The sequence below is a fragment of the Balaenoptera borealis genome, assembly GCF_965194805.1.
Source record: "Balaenoptera borealis genome assembly, chromosome: 2".
Lineage (NCBI taxonomy): Eukaryota > Metazoa > Chordata > Mammalia > Artiodactyla > Balaenopteridae > Balaenoptera > Balaenoptera borealis.
Window position 1 is genome coordinate 99,711,557 of NC_138867.1, and position 18,036 is coordinate 99,729,592.

At 34.5% G+C, this 18,036-nt stretch overlaps 1 protein-coding gene across 4 annotated transcripts in view; it reads left to right on the forward strand.

The window, feature by feature from the left end:
* Nucleotides 1-15,922, forward strand: part of DMXL1 (Dmx like 1) — a 130,748-nt gene extending 114,826 nt beyond the window's left edge. For all 4 annotated transcript variants that reach the window (XM_082374683.1, XM_082374680.1, XM_082374681.1 and 1 more), the window contains 5 exons: nucleotides 2,667-2,759; nucleotides 5,179-5,270; nucleotides 10,513-10,565; nucleotides 11,817-12,034; nucleotides 13,726-15,922. In XM_082374683.1, coding sequence (XP_082230809.1) covers nucleotides 2,667-2,759; nucleotides 5,179-5,270; nucleotides 10,513-10,565; nucleotides 11,817-12,034; nucleotides 13,726-13,950 — 681 coding nt within the window. In that variant the 3' untranslated portion in view covers nucleotides 13,951-15,922. The remainder of the gene's footprint in view (nucleotides 1-2,666; nucleotides 2,760-5,178; nucleotides 5,271-10,512; nucleotides 10,566-11,816; nucleotides 12,035-13,725) is intronic.
* The last annotated feature ends 2,114 nt before the right edge of the window (nucleotides 15,923-18,036 follow it).

Genomic DNA, 18,036 nt, shown 5'->3' on the forward strand with positions numbered 1-18,036 from the left:
ATGTTGTCAACAAAGTTATATAACAAATAGCATAGGGAATTCCCTGGCGGTTCAGTGGTTAGGACTCACGTGCTTTCACTGCCGAGTGCGTGGGTTTGATCCCTGGTCGGGGAACTAAGATTCCACAAGCTGTGTGGTGCAGCCATAAAAGAAAAAAGAACAAATAGCATAATTATATAACTACACTATAGGTGAGATCATATTGTCCTTTTCAAGAACCTGCAGCCTCCTCATTGTATCCAAAAGCCCATATTCTTTAGTGTGGCATTCAAGTCCTTCTACACTCGGAGTTATTTTATAGATTTTACACTCACTACAACCTTCTATGTAGGCTATTTTAAGGCACAACAAACTTCCTTATTGTCTGCCCAAGTCTCTTTGACAGGCAGTCAGCTTACTGTTGATTCACCTCAGCCATGATGGTGCCCAAGAGCACAACACCTAAGCGTGCTATCTCCCTTAGTAGGGAAGCCTACTGGAGTAAATGGAACAGATAACTCATACTACAGTATATCACAGTAATGCTGATCATTTTGTCAAAAGCCATTGGACATTGCAGAAAAACCAAGAGGCTAAAAGGGAGCATTTAGCAGAAAAAAATGACCTGTGAGGAATAATTCCTTGGATTTAGGAAGATCCTACATTGTAAAACAAGAACGGGATTCTATGAACCAAAGGCAGTAGAACAGTAAAGAATTTTTGGAAATTAAAAACATGATTCCCCAAAATTAGGAGAGTAGAGGAACTACTGATTACAAGGGCTGAATAGCAGAATGGAAGTATTTGAAAATCAAGTTTGTGATTGGTTAGTACAAATTTGGAATTTATCCCATGGTGAAAATAACCCAAGAAATAAATTGAGACTAGACCCAGGAGAATTTATAAAAGACATTTAAAAGATATATCAGAAGAAGAAAAAAGGTGATGGAAGAGAAACATTATATTAAAAGGAATAATAAAATAAAAATTTCCCCAAAGCAAAACATGGAATTTTAGAAAAAGAAGCACCTACCAAGTACTAGGCAGAAGTATTGAGAAACAGCACATGCCTAGACACAGCCTGATTATTTGATTTTTGTTTTTTTTAACTGAAGGATAAAGAGAGCTTCTAGGAAGGAGTAGGGGTAAAAATGATTGCTTACAACCTCTCCACCCCCCTATCTAAAATTAATGGCATCGGCCTCCTCAAAAATAGAGGTTACAAATAGACAGTAGAACAGTATTCACAGAATTCTGATGGATAAGGAATGGGGTCGATGTCTATCCAAACTGTCATTTAAATTTGGTGGCAAAATAAACACATTTTTAAGTATGCAGAGAATTAGCACACTCCATATACCCTTTCTGAAGAACGTACCTAAACCTACTCCAGAAAACATAGGATAAACCACAGAAAGGATAAACGTCGGAAAAATATCTGTAACAAAAATAGTAAACAATGGATTAATATTCCTACTATTAGTCCTGTCAGTCAGTTTTGTAAGAAGACAATGAAAAAGAAGACAAAGAATGTGAACAATTTACCAAAAAACAAACAAAACCCTATGCATGGCCAATAACCCTCACTAATAACTTAAGAAATGCACATTAAAATGAGACTTTATTTCTGTTAATCGGCAAATATTATAATTTTGTAGTATGCAGTGTTGGCTAATGTGTAAGAAAAATGGGTGTGTAAATTGATGTTACCACTTAGGATTTAATTTTGGCTTCACCTACCAATTTTAAATGATGCCCTTTGACAGAGCTTTTTCTTTTCTAGATGTCTATCCTATATAAATACTCAGAGGTGTATATGCAAGAATGTTCAAAGCAGCACTTTTTATTATAGGAAAAATTGGAAATTCTATAGGGAAAAGCTTTAAAAAGTTACAATGCAACTATATAGTGTAATACTACACAGCACAAGAATGAGGTAGATTTATACATACCAATGTGAAAAAATGGCTATAATAAGTAAAAAATGTAATTGTAGAACTGTATATTATCATCATAATTTTAAAAAAACCTTGTATCCTTGTATGTATGAATGTTTGAATATTCATAGAAAAAATCTGAAAGGGAACACTATCAAATTGTTAATAGTTGTTATATCTGTAGATGGGAGAGGGCAGGAGTCTGAATTAGACATTTGTTTTATTTTAAGATCTGTATCATATACTCCCTTACTGGATTATTTTGTCATCTTTCCAGTCAAAATGCTCTGAGTTTCCATAGTGTAATTCCTTTACTGTGATAAACTTTGTTTCATTTTCTGCTGTTGTTTACATGTTTTCCTTGTTGTATATCTCTGGAAGTCCTTACTTTGTCTTTTTTAAGATGAACAGTTTTTTATCTTGTATATGCTAAAACTTTGTCACATGGCTTAATGTGTAAATCCAGTATCCTATTTTTGGAGTACTTACAGAGAATATACAGACTATGCTGTCGGTTAGTATAATAAATTGAGTGTCTGATGTTAGTTTCCTTTATAGCCACCCTGGAATTTTTTAAAGTAATAGCTAAATGTTTTTCTGGACTAGATCCATGCATAGGTGAAGTGAAAAGTCAAGCAACTTATCAGTCAAATGTTTAAGAGTTAAAATATGAGATTCACAGTGAGGGTAAGGGTAAATATGTGCTTTTTTATTTGTATTAAATACTTTTAAATATTTTTTTTCTCTAAGTTTGGAATAGTTGATGCTGATGGATATTTAAGTTTGTATCAAACAAACTGGAAATGTTGCCCAGTTACTGGAAGTATGCCTAAGCCATACCTGGTAAGCCAAGAATTCCTACCTTTAAAATTTTTTGAATTTTTATTTTCAAGAGACCAAGAATATATACTTGCAAGAAATATCAAAGCCAAAATATAAAATCTGTCTAGTCCTGTGTATTCAATCACTTTACTCTAAGTTTCTGTCTTTGTATTATGTTGAAAATTACACTGTGAGGTATAAAAAATCCTTAGTCTCTGGTAACTTGGAAAAATAAACCTTTATGAAAGTACCTGGTTCTGATGGCAAGGGGAGATCAGATTTGTGGTTACTCAGAGGCGGGGGTGGAGAGGGGAAATTGGATGGAGGCAGTCAGAAGGTACAAACTTCCAGCTAAAAGGTAAGTAAGTACTGGGTATGTAATGTACAACATGATTAACATAATCAACACGGCTACATGTTATATATGAAAGTTGTTAAGAGAGTAAATTCTAAGCATTTTCGGAACAAGGAAAAATATTTTTTCTTTTTCTTTCATTTTATATCTATGCGAGGTGATGGATGTTACTAAACTTATTGTAGTAATCATTTCATGATGTAGGTAAGCCAGAACATTATGCTGTACTCCTTAAACTTATGCAGTGCTGCATGTCAATCATTTCTCAAAACTGAAAGGAAGAAAAAAAAAAGAAAACATAGAAAAGTAAAAAAATCTCACCAGAAAATGTAAATAAATAATAAAGCTAATGGATTAGTCACTTGATAAAGACCAAAGTAGTAAAATTAATTAAAAATGCAATGATTAGTCAAGGGATAAATAAAATAAAAAGATGTAAAAAAAAAAGAAAGAAAGAAAGAAAGAAACCTGTATAGAACCAACATGGTACCTCTGGAGACCCATGCAACCCATGGGTTACTCAAGCCCTTTTCTAGCCTCACTAAATGGCAGTGTCTGTGATACCTAAAAAGAATGATCAACAGACCAGTGCATCTGGTTGTTTTTCTGCAGTTATTATCCCTTATGAACAAAGTAGAAAGGGTATCCTATAGCTGGTGCTATTTTCTTGCCCATCTCTTTAAAAAAAAAAAAAAAATGATACATCTCTATTGAGGACCACACAGGTTTAGTGAACCTTCCGCAGCTTCATAGAACACTGAATTTATATTTGATGGATTCTTTAGTGAAGCCCTTTATAGGACTAAGCAATATCTATCAAGAAAAAAATTAAGAATATGGGTTAAAATTCCAGTAATTCACCCAAGGTTAAAAACTAGAATAAAGTACTGGTCTAAGTGAAAGCAAGTAGGGAGTGTTGGTGAGGGTACCTTGAAAAAATATTTATTTTTCCTCCTATTTTCATTCAGGCAGCAGATTAAATGTACAGGTGGGCCTTGAACAACACAGGGGTTAGGGACACTGGACACCTCACCCCGCCCCCAAGTTGAAAATCTGCATATAACTTTGCAGTCAGCCCTCCATATCCATGGTCCTGCATCCACAGAGTCAACTAACCTTGGATCGTGTAGTACTGTAGTAGGTATTTATTGAAAAAAATCTGTGTATCAGTGGACCCATGCAGTTCAAACCTGTGTTGTTCAAGGGTCAACTGTACAAGTTTATGTTTCTTAGGGGACTGCCTTTTTTTTAAAACTTCTAAAAAGACAAATTGGATTAATAACGAACATTATTTGCTTTGGGGGATTAAAGTAGATTTTGTTTTAAAGACATATCGTCTAGCCCAGCTGCAGTGGTGGTTGGGGGCAATGGGGAAGTGACTCAAAGGAAAACTTTTTCATATGATGATTTTGACATATTTTAAAATTTTATTTTTTATTGAAGAGAAACATCTGAACAGACATAACTTGGAAGCCTTTATAACTGACTAAACCTCTCATAGTAGTTTGTTATTGTTTGATGGAATATTGAGAAACATTGTAAATTTTCTAATTTGTTGACTATTAGTAATATTTTTTATTCACATATTTGAAAAAGTATTTGAAAGCTTAAATATTTCTGAAAATAAATAATTCAGTCTGAGATCATCTAAAATTCTAGTTTTTGTTTTCGAAGACAAAAATTTTCACAAGTATTCTAAGAAAAATGTTTGAAGTTAACCTTCTTTTGTTTCCCTTTGAACTTTTGGTTGAACAAAAGCAGAGGTCATAAAAGGTCATAACGTATGCATCTTATTTAAATGGTTCAGGGAAAGTTGTGTTTGTGTATGTGTGTGTGTGTGTGTGTGTGTGTGAAAGAGAAGAGGCAAAACAAATGTGCCAAAATGGTAAACATTGGTGAATCGGGGTAAAGGGTATAGGAGAGTTCTCTGTATTACTCTTGCAACTTTTCTAAAATCTGTGGGGGAAAGAACACAAGGATTTAAGTAAGCCACAAATTACATGATCACTTTTTGATTAATACATCTACGTGCTTATAAAATTGTTTGTGACAGCAATAAACGTGTGTTGTTTATAACCATTCCAGACTTGGCAGTGTCATAACAAAACAGCCAATGATTTTGTCTTCGTTAGTTCCTCCTCTCTGATAGCTACAGCTGGTCTTTCAACTGACAATAGGTAAGAGATTATAACTGAAATTGAAGTCTGTGTATGTATAGCTAAGCTTTATTTTTAATTGCTTGATGTCCTTATATCTCAATAATGTTTTCATAATTACACCTTTAAATATTTTTATTTAAAGAGACTTGTTTCTTAGAGCTTTTTTAGTGTTTTAATTGTAAAGCTAAGGAAATTCTGGTGACATTAAAGACAAAATCCATTCCTTCTGGATTTTTAGTATTCTAATGTTAAGACTTTAGTGTAGGATAAAAGAATTTGATTGTTGGTAGAGTTTTTCCTCCATATTATTTGCTATGTATTAAGAAAGCTTGAGGCCAAAAAAAAAATAAAAAGAGTATTATTTATTGGCCATGCTATTTAGTTAAACCCTCACCACAGCTTTATTATATCGCATTATCAATGTTTCACGGTAAGAACACAAGAAGCTGAGAAAGACATGTTAGTTGTATAATAACTAGTAAGTGACAGCCCGTCCCCATCTCCCCAAATAGGTTAAATATGCAAAAAAAAAAAGTCTCCTCCCTCCATGTCCAGGCACAGTTTTTACTTCCCTCCTACAGCTGAGTTCTGAGATTAAGGCCTTCCGAGGTTGCTGAGCTTTTGTGTTCATCTTGAGGCCTCACTTTACACTCAAAGTGGGAATTTTAGGAATATGGAGTTTTCAGCCCATTTTTCATAGAAATTCTTATACGTATTTGTGCCTCCTTTGTAATTCACAGAATGGAGTAGAAGCTGCTCCCTTTTGTAGTAGGAATAAGTTTTGTTTGTACTCAAGAAAATTCGGTGTGTCCTGCTATTTATGTATGCGAGTTGAACTGTTAGATTAGAAAATCAGTGAATACAAAAAGTAGTTTCCGTATTCAGACTTCGTATAGTATTCCTTGTAATTACATGTTAATCTAAAGTTACTTAGTTTGGGAAGCTATTAGATTTTTAAATTTTTGTCTAAAAATTAATCATACATAAATATATTGGTTACTTGTATTTGATGCTTTATAAGTTTAAGAACTTTCTGTGTGAGCAAGGTTCAAGTGAGCTATAATGAGACATACTGCTTTTTTTAATTGAAGTATACTTGATTTACAACATTATATCAGTTACAGGTATACAGCATGGTGATTCAGTATTTTTGCAGATTATATACTTCATTATAGGTTATTACAAGATAATTGTTATAATTCCCTATGCTATACAGTATATCCTTGTTGCTTATCTATTTTATATATAGTAGTTTGTTTCTATTAATTCCATATTCCTAATATGTCACTCACCTGTCTTCCCCTCTTTGGTAACCACAAGTTTTCTATATCTGTGAGTCTGTTTCTGTTTTGTATATACAGTCATTTGTATTTGTTTTTAGATTCCACATGTAAGTTATGTCATATAGTATTTGTCTTTTTCTGTCTTATTTATTTCACTTAGCATAATATTCTCTAGGTCCATCTACATTGCTGCAAATGGCAGTATTTCATTCTTTTTTATGGCTGAGTAATATTTTACTGTGTGTGTGTGTGTGTGTGTGTGTGTCACATCTTCTTAATCCAGTCATCTGTTGATGGGCACCTGGGTTGCTTCCATGTCTTGGCTATTGTAAATAGTGCTGCTGTGAACATTTGGATGCATGTATCTTTTCAAATTAGTATTTTCATTTTTTCCAGATATGTACCCAGGAGTAGAATTGCTGGATCATATGGTAGTTCTATTTTTAGTTTTTTGAGGAACCTCCATACTGTTTTCCACAGTGGTTGCACCAATTTACATTTCCACCAACAGTGTACAAAGGTTCCATTTTCTCTACACCGTCTCTAGCATTTATTGTTTGTAGATTTTTTGATGATGGCCATTCTGACTAGTGTGAGGTGATAACTCATTTTTGTTTTGATTTGCATTTCTCTAACAATGAGTGATGTTGAGAATCTTTTCATGTGCCTGTTGGGCATCTGTATGTCTTCCTTGGGAAATTGTCTATTCAGATCTTCTGCCCATTTTTTTATTGAGTTTTTTTTTTATATTGAGTTGTATGAACTGTATATATATTTAAGGTTTTAACCCCTTGTCAGTCACATCATTTGCAAATATTTTCTCCCATTCAGTAGGTTGTCTTTTCATTTTGTTGATGATTTCCTTTGCTGTGCAAAAGCTTTAATTAGGTCCCATTTGTTTATTTCTGCTTTTATTTCTCTTGCCTTAGGAGACTGATCTAAGAAAATACTGCTGCAATTTATGTCATAGAGTGTATTACCTATGTTCTCTTCTAGGAGGTTTATGATTTTCCATTCTTACATTTAGGTCTTTAAACCATTTTGAGTTTATTTTTGTATATGGTGAACAGGAATGTTCTAATAATCTCATTATTTTATACGTGGCTGTCCAGTTTTTCCACCACCACTTGTTGAAGAGACTGTCTTTTCTCCATTGTATATTCTTGCCATCTTTGTCATAGATTAATTGACCATAAATGCTTGGGTTTATTCCTGGGGTCTCTGTTCTGTTCCATTCATCTATGTGTCTGTTCTTGTGGCAGTACCACACTGTTTTGATTACTGTAGCTATGTAGTATAGTCTGAAGTCAGGGAGTGTGATTCTTCCAGCTCTATTCTTCTTTCTCAACATTGCTTTGGCAATTCAGGGTCTTTTGTGATTCCATGTGAATTTTAGGATTATTTTTTTCTAGTTCTGTGAAAAATGCCATGGGTATTTTGATGGTGATTGCATTAAATCTGTAGATGGCTTTGAGTAGTGTGGCCAATTTAACAATATTAATCTTCCAATCCGAGAGCACAAGATATCTTTCCATTTCTTTGTATTATCTTCGGTTTCCTTCATCAGTGTTTTATATTTCAGAGTATAGGTCTTTCACCTCCTTGGTTAAGTTTATCCCTAGGTATTTATTCTTGTTGATGTGATCTTAAACAGGTTGTGTTTTACTTTCTTTTTCTCATATTTCATTATTAGTGTATAAAAATGCAGATTTTTTAAAAATTAATCTTGTATCCTGCAACCTTGCTGAATTCATTTATTCTAAATTTGGGGGCTGAAGACTTTAGGGTTTTCTATCTAAAGTATCATGTCATCTGCAAATAGTGACAGTTTTACTTCTTCCCTTCCAATTTTTTTTTTTTTTTAATTAAAAAAAAATATTTATTTACTTTGGCTTCACCGGGTTTTAGTTGCGGCATGTGGACTTCTTAGTTGTGTCATGCAGACTTCTTAGTTGTGACATGCGGGATCTTTAGTTGCGGCACGTGGACTTATTAGTTGCGGCATGCAGACACTTAGTTGCGGCATGTGGACTCTTAGTTGCGGCATGCGGACTCTTAGTTGTGGCATGCATGCGATGTCTAGTTCCCTGAGCAGAGATCAAACCCAGGCCCCCTGCATTGGGAACATGGAGTCTTACCCACTGGACCAACAGGGAAGTCCCCTTCTCTTCCAATTTAGATACCTTTTATTTCTTTTTCTTGTCTGTTTGCTGTGGCTAGGACTTCCAGTACCATGTTAAATAAAGTGGAGAGAGTGGACATCCTTGTCTTGTTTCTGAATTTAGTGGGCAGGCTTTCAGCTTTTCACTGTTGAATATGATGTTGGCTGTGGATTTAAATGGCCTTTATTATGTTGAGGAATGTTCTCTCTATACACACTTTGATGAAAGTTTTTATCATGAATGGACATCTCAGTAGACAGTTTTTCTGCATCTTTTGAGATGATCATGTGATTTTTATCTTTCCTTTTGTTAATGTAATGTATTACATTTATTGATTTGCAAATGTTGAACTATCCTTGTGACCCTGGAATAAATCCAACTTGATCATGGTGTATGATGCTTTTCATGTATTGTTGGATTTGGTTTGCTGATATATTTTGTTGAGGATTTTTGTATCTGTAGTTATCAAAGATATTGGCCTGTAATATTCTTTTTTTGTAGTGGCTTTGGTTTTGGTATCAGGGTAATGGTGGCCTTGTAGAATGAATTTAGGAGTGTTTCCTCCTCTTCAGTTTTTTGGAATGGTTTAAGAAGGATAAGTGTTTGTTCTTCATATGTTTGGTAGAATTCCCCTGTCTGGTCCTGGACTTTTGTTTCCCGGCAGTTGGGTTTTGTTTTGTTTTTTTTCCCTTACAGATTCATTTCGCTTCTAGTGATCAGTCTGTTCAAATTGGCAGGCTGTATGTTTCTAGAAACTTGTCCATTTCTTCTAGGTTGTCCAATTTGTTGGCATATAACTGTTAATAGTATTATAATTCTTTGTATCTCTTTGGTGTCGGTTGTTATTTCTCCTCTTTCATTTCTTATTTTGTTTATTTGGGTCGTCTCTCTTCTTCTTGATGTGCTGGATAAAGGTTTGTCAGTTTTGTTTTCTTTTCAAAAAATCAGCTCTTGCTTTCATTGATTGTTTTTGTTGTTTTTTTTAATCTCTATTTTGTTTATTTCCTCTCTGATCTTAATTATTTTCTTCCTTCTGCTGACTTTTGGCTTTGTTTGTTCTTTTTCTAATTCTTTTAGGTGGTAAGTGGTAGGTTGTGTTGTTTATTTGACTTCTCAAATATTGTATTGCTATGAACTTCTCTCTTAGAATTGCTTTTGCTGCATCCCACAGATTTGGGGATGTTGTTTTTCCATTTACATTTGTCTCAAGGTTCTTTTTGATTTCCTCTTTGATTTTGTCATTGACCCATTGTTTTTTTAGTAGCATGTTGTTTAGTCTCCATGTGTTTGGGTTTTTTCTTTCCATTTTTCCTTCTGGAGTTAATTTTTAGCTTCTTACTATTGTGGTCAGAAAAACATGCTTGATACAATTTCTATCCTCTTAAATTTGTTGAGGCTTGTTTTGTGACCTAGTATGTAATATATTCTGGAGAACATTCCATGTGTGCTTGAAAAGAATGTGCATTCTGCTGTTTTGGGGTGTAATATTCTGTACATATCATTTAAGTTCAGCTGGTCTATTGTGTCACTTAACACCACTATTACTTTCTCTCTGGATGATCTGTTCATTGATGTTAGGGGGGTGTTAAAATCCCCTACTATTACTGTATTATTGTCTATTTCTCTCTTTATGTCTATTAGTATTTGCTTTGTATATTTAGGTGCTCCCGTATTGGGTGCGTATATGTTAACAAGTGTAATATGCTTTCTGTATTGATACCTTTATCATTATATAATATGAGACATACTTATTTTTATTCTGTTTTTAACTTCTTATGTCATTCAATAAGTAATCTTTTTTTTTTTTTTTTCCAGAAACGTATGTTTGTGGGACACTCTTGTAGCACCTGCCAATAGTTTAGTCCATGGTAAGTTTTGAAAGCATTTTATGAATCACAAATTCATAAAGTAAAAGTGATTTTTTTTTTTTTAATGGGAATTATTTATTTATTTATGGCTGTGTTGGGTCTTCGTTTCTGTGTGAGGGCTTTCTCTAGTTGCGGCAAGTGGGGGCCACTCTTCATCGCGGTGCGCGGGCCTCTCACTATCACGGCCTCTCTTGTTGCGGAGCACTCCAGACGCGCAGGCTCAGTAATTGTGGCTCACGGGCCTAGTTGCTCCGCGGCATGTGGGATCTTCCCAGACCAGGGCTCGAACCCGTGTCCCCTGCATTGGCAGGCAGATTCTCAACCACTGTGCCACCAGGGAAGCCCTATTTAGATTCTTACAAGAATAATAACAACATTGTATTGAGTACTTAGTATATGCCAGGTACTGTACATGCTTTAAATATATTAATTAGTTTCATCCTCACACATACCTATTAGGCAGGTGGTATTATCTCCTCTTTTACAAGTGATGAAACTGAGACTTAGGTTAAACAATTCACCTATGGTATACATTTAAATCCAGACAGAATCCAGCATCTTGGGAATACACCTATAATGACTTTTAATTTAAGGAAATTAATAAGGATTTACTACTTCTGTCAACTATGTCATTTCTGGGTTAGTTTCAGTTGATGGATTTTCTTGTCCTTATGGGTGCTTTCTGCTTCTTTGCATGCCTGGTAATTTTTTATTAGATGCCAAGCATTGTGAATTTTTCCTTGTTAGGTGCTGATTATTTTTGTATTGTGTAAATATTTTTGAGCTCTGCTCTGGGACTAAGTTACTTGGAAACAGTTAGATTTGGGGGAGTGGGTGGCTGTGTTAAAAGCCGTATTTGGTACGGGGCTAATTTTGCCCCCATATTGAGGCAGTACCCTTCTCAGTACTCTATACAATGCCTTGTGAATTATGAGGGTTTTTTTCCCAGTATGGCTGGTGGAAATAGGAACCCAGATCAACTTGGGTTCCCCTTTCTTATGCCACGGCCGGAAAATACTCTATAGGCAATAAGCTGGGGCAGTTATGTGGGTCACCCAGTTTGCTTCCCATTTTGCAAAGATCATTCTTCATTGCTTAGTGACCAGTGTCTCAAACCATTGTTCCCTGTATATCATTTGAATATTTTAATTGTTTTAGGCAGGATGGCAAATCTAATCTGTCATTCTACCTTGGCCAAAAGCCAGACGTCTGTTTCTTATACTATTAAATAGTTTTTGCTTTTTTTTCCAGCTTTTACTTGTCATGATAGTGGAGCCACTGTTTTAGCATATGCTCCAAAACATCAGCTACTAATATCAGGTGGCAGAAAAGGCTATACATGTGCTTTTGACCTTTGGCAACGACAGCAGAGGCAGCTTTTCCAGAGCCATGATTCTCCTGTTAAAGCCATTGCTGTTGATCCAACTGAAGAGTACTTTGTTACAGGATCTGCTGAAGGCAACATAAAGGTAAATACAGTAATGCCACAATATCTATTACATTATGAAAAGAAGTCTTTAGAAACCTTAGATCTTTAATCATATTGATGATACCAGTCTCTTTAAATAATAGAAATATTAATTCCTTTGTAGTCAACAAGGTTAATTGCTATTTAATAAATCTTTTAATGAATGAAATAAAATAATATTTAACTTGAAAAATGCCTGTTTTTCAGTTGTTTTCAAATATGCTTAACTAATGCATGCGAAAGAACTGGATTTTCCATCGATATGAACATATTTCAGACGTTAGAATTAGTCTTGACCCCATGTTCAGAGTTACTGAATTCAGTTTCAGGGGCTGTGAGATATACTGACATTTTCCCTTATCCCAAATTTCTCCCCATTTTGTCATTCATAGTATCAGCATCCAACAACTCAGTGCCTGATTCAAGAATTCTGATGTACCTGGATAAGCTCTGCCTGTAACAGTCCTTCTCAAACTCCACTGTGTTTCAAACTTAGAAGTTTGAATGTTAAGCAGCTTGTTAAAAATGTTAAGCACCTTGTTAAAAATGCATCCCACTCCAGAAATACTGTTGCTAGGTCCTATCCCAAAAATACCCATTTGGTAAGTCCAAGGCTCAGGAATGTGCATTTTTGGAACACAGAAATAGTGGTTTTGATGGAAGGTTCTCTGGCTACACTCAGAAGGATCTGCAGGGATAAGACTAGTCCCTAAGTTACTCTAATGGTCAGCAACCCACTGGAGGAGTCTAGTTTCTTAGAATCCATTAATTTAAGTGCTAGTGAGTACTTAGTACAAGTAAGTTGGACTGCTTTGTTAGAACTTCCATATTGTTTTCATAATTCTCAGCCAGAAAAAATTAACTAGAATTGAAGAATTTCAAACAGGTTTTTCTTAAATATATACACCAGCTGCCATACAGAATTCTTTTTTTTTTTTCCAGTTTGAAGCTGGTTTCTTATTTGAACTGCCCTCAGTTTAGAATAAGTCATATGATGTTTTAGATTAGTTCTTTAGATTAGTTTGTACTTTCATTCTGAGGTTTATTATTTAATTAAGTTATAAGATTTCATAGTATACCAGGTAGTATTCAGGACTTACAATTTAACAATCATGTCTAGAGTAATATGAATTAATGAATTTCTTAGGGAAAACAAAGAAATATTTTTAAAAATGTGATGTGAAAACATCAGAAAGTTGTAATAATCTATCTTGCAGCTGGAATATAGTTTTGGCCTCTAGGTGTTCGGTACTTTTCTCTTTCCAGTGGTTCTGATCCCTTGGTGGGTACTGTATACTATGGAGAAAGAATTACCCCACTCTACAACTACACAACAGAAACTTTGCTGAGAGATAGGAAATCTTGATTGTAGTTCCTATAACATTACAAGTTTCTGTTGCATTGTACACCTAACCTCCTTGTACCTAAGTTTTCTCGTCTCCAACGAAGGGTATAAAATACCTCCTCTCTTACTGGATTGATTTTTGAAGAATGTGATAATATCAAAGAGCTTTGGAAAATTGCAACACCATATACAGAATCAAAATGTTATGACTGTAAGCCTACACAGATTTTTCTCCATTTTTGTTTTAGAAATTCCTTATTTGTACAGGAAGACAGACGTAAGTCTTTCGTTTGGATTTTTAAGGTAATCGTCAACCCCAATTTTTATTTTGTTGTTATACATTTCAGATTTGGAGTCTCTCTACCTTTAGTCTTCTCCACACTTTTATCAATGAACATGCTCGGCAATCCATTTTCAGAAATATTGGAACCGGAGTGATGCAAATTGAGACAGGGCCTGCAAATCACATTTTTTCATGTGGAGCTGATGGAACAATGAAAATGAGAATACTGCCGGACCAGTTTAGCCCATTAAATGAAGTGCTGAAAAATGATGTGAAATTTATGCTGTAACATTTTAACAGTAAGATGTATCATTTATTACCTATTCCATGAAGTGGCCAACACATATGATGTACAGTGATCACTCTCTATGCCACAAATAAGCTAACGCTTTCTTGTTTTCATATTTATTTTATGGCGCTTTGCCCTTGATGCACTGATGCCTTAAAAATTAATAAGGTCATTCAAAATTAGACTACATTGCCTAAAGTTGAATGTATAAGTAATGCTGTAATAATACATATTTATAGTATAGTGAGTATATCATAGTGTTAAAGGAGTTTTGTTTTCTTGTTGTTGATAAATTCTTCTGCAGATATCTCTGCATGAATTTGTTTTACAGTAAAAATACCCTTTATGTAAAGGCAGTTGCACATCAGTCATCACTTAATTCACCACGGTCTCACTGCATTTTTCAAACTTACACATCTCACACTCCTCTCTTAATTAATGATAGATTGATATTTGAGTAAGAATCAAAAAATAATGAACATCTCCATTAGCACTGTCTTTCGGACTTTAGTGACAGGTGAGCCAAATGCCTTGTTATGTAGAGTTTTCATCAGTTTCCCCTCTGGAGCCCAAGTTGTGTGTGTGTGGTCGTGTATATATATGTAATGTATCTTACACATCTTATTTGAACTTTGTATGTGTGTGTGTGTATATATATATATATGTGTATATATATGTGTGTGTGTGTATATATATATATATACATACATGAAAACTATAAGTCTTTTCATTTGTTTTTGTGCCATAACAACTACTGCCACCAGAATAACAACTTTTTCTGCAACTGTTTTTTTCACCTTTTTTTTTTTTTACTTTTTGAATTCCCATCCTAATTTTCAAATAAATTTCAGGAAAACTTCCAAATTATTATTTTAAAGATTACATTGAGTCAGATAAGACTTAGCAGGCAATAATGATTCTGTGTTGGCATATATGAGATACTAAGCTTATAAATTTGTCAAAGGATTTTTAGGCACCATACATTTTACTTAAATTTTATTTTATTTCTTATTTTTTAGGTGCTTTTAGTCTCAAAGTTCTGAAAACCTTATAGCAGTGTTTTTAGAAACAAATGTGAAAACAGTCAAATTAAATAGATAGTATTTACAAATGTAAAATACCTGCCAGATCTACCATTAAAAGATAATAAACTAAGCCTTATATTTTATTATTTTTTGCCAAAATATATTATTTTATTATAAAATATGACCAAAATATTAAAAATGCACAATGCTTTTAACTTAAGTGTGCTAACCCTATTTCTGTCTGTTTTGTGCTATACCTTTTCTGATTCAGAATTATAGAAAACTTGATAATACTTGATTTTAACCAAGAAGACTGGAGGCAGATGGGACTAAGTGTTTAAGGGACAATTATATACTATTTAGCTTAAATATATTTTGTTAATAGGAATATTAATAGAACATTTTTATGTAACAAAATATGGGAAGCTATTATCGTGGAAACTAAAGAGTCAAATGAAGCAAAGAAATGAAGGGCTGGTAAAATGAATTTTGTAATATCCTCAGGATACTTTTAAAAGTATATTGTTAACAGATTTTGTAAATTGTATTCATAATTTTAAATGTGTTGAGCAAGTTGCAGTGAAGACACTGTTATTATGTAGAGAGTTTATGTGCACATAATAACCTGTACCTATAAATTGTGCAATAATGATATGTGACTATTTTGCCATGGAGAAATCTGTGACAACATTGCAAACAATACTATTGTTTGATGTAGTTAATATTAAGTTATTCCTCAGTAATTTCTTCATGAATCAAGATTCAAAAGGCTTTAAACACTTTCAGTGAGATAGAAAATGTATTGTTATGCTTACTAGGAAAAAGACATTGTGGATGAAGAATTAAGCATTTTAATTGAGGGTTTATATGAATAATAAATTATGTAAGCCCATATGTATTTACATCCAGAGTCATAATATTTTAAATAAACAATCATGCAGTAACTATTTTTAGCATGCTATTGTTTTAAGTAGTATTTATGCCACTTTAGTTGACTTGAGTGTATGTGACATTTTAAACTGGAGAACTTCTGTATTTGTATTTGGTTAATGTAGGAAGAATTGCATAATTTTCCCAGATACCCTGTTCTTCCTTTTCTGTAGTCTTTAACTTAATGAATAAGCATTATTCAAAAAAGGTGAGAATGGGCTTCCCTGGTGGCGCAGTGGTTGAGAGTCTGCCTGCCAATGCAGGGGACACGGGTTCGATCCCTGGTCTGGGAAGATCCCACATGCCGCGGAGCAACTGGGCCCGTGAGCCACAATTACTGAGCCTGCGCGTCTGGAGCCTGTGCTCCGCAACAAGAGAGGCTGCGATAATGAGAGGCCCGCGCACCGCGATGAAGAATGGCCCCCACTTGCCGCAAATAGAGAAAGCCCTCGCACAGAAACGAGGACCCAACGCAGCCAAAAGTAAAATAAATAAATAAATAAATAAGTAAACCTATTAAAAAAAAAAAAAAAAAAAAAAAAAAAAAAAAAAAAAGGTGAGAATAAAAGTAGTTGGAATGTATGTTTAACTATAAAATGATATACATATATGTAAAATTTCATCCACACTAATGAAGTGGATACATCAATGAAGTGGATACACATTTTTTAAATTGTGTGCTTTCTGAGAATGAGGCTTTGTAATGATGGAAGAATTCACAACATTGTGAGTCTCATTTTCTAAAATGTAGGATTTTTCTTATGTAGAATCATGGGACAGTCAATTCCATCCTCCTTTCTTGCTCTCTCTGTCTTGCCCCAATTCATTTCTTCTCTTTAAAAAATTTTTAAAAAACCGTTGCGGAATTTCTCATAATAGTCTCAACAACTGGAACAAAATACAGAAATATACCTACTTAAAGAAAATCCTTGTATAACCTTAGAGTGGTGATGATCTTTTCATAACAGTGTTGGAAACCCAGAGAGACATATTTACTAAACAAAGAGTTTAAATGTCATATTGCAAGAGACCACAGTCAAAAGAACAGGTAGACGAGAAGAAATATGTGTATAGGAATAGGAAAAATGTTAACGTCCCTAATACAAAGAGAATTTTAAAATGGTAAGTAGTGGAGAAATCACACAATTCACAGAACAGGACATGGAAAAGTCAGCAAGCACAAAGTATGTTCATCCTCACTAATAGTTAAAGGAGGGGCTTCCCTGGTGGCGCAGTGCTTGAGAGTCTGCCTGCCAATGCAGGGCACACGGGTTCGAGCCCTAGTCTGGGAAGATCCCACATGCCGCGGAGCAACTGGGCCCGTGAGCCACAGCTACTGAGCCTGCGCGTCTGGAGCCTGTGCTCCGCAACGAGAGGCCGTGACAGTGAGAGGCCCGCGCACCGCGATGAAGAGTGGCCCCCGCTCGCCGCAACTGGAGAAAGCCCTCGCACAGAAACGAAGACCCAACACAGCCAAAAATAAATAAATAAATAAATTAATTAATTTAAAAAAAAATAGTTAAAGGAATGCTTTAAGAAAAAAAAAATGTGTTACCACTGTTCATCCATCAAATTAATATAAAGTCAAAACACAGTGACATCAGTTTGGTGAAGATGCAAGGAAGTGGGTTGGGCACAGTGAAACATTGCTGGCAGAACTAAACTGCTACAAAGTTACCTAGATACATATTAAAATTGAAAAACATACTTTCACTGAGCAATCTTGAGAGATTATCCTTTAAGATAAAAACACCTATGCATAAAAATATATGTATACGGGTGTTTATTGAGACATCTGGTGGAGCAAAAAAAACTGGAAATCTAAATGTTAATTAGTGGGTAAATTGTGGCATAAATTTTGGTACATCCATACAATGGAATATTCTCTCAATGGTAAAAGAATGTTAGATTTGTATCTGTTCATCTGAGAAGAGGTTGGTGAGATAAATTTTCGAAGTAAAAGGTGTAATATCCCATATTGTTTCAGGTTTTTTCAATCTATAGTTTTAGTACATATGTAGGAACATAGAAATATGTGTGGAAGAATACATACAAAGCAAAACTTTAACATGGGAGAAGGGAAGAAGGAGGTAATACTTTTCTAAACTCCTTTAAACCCCACTTGGTAACA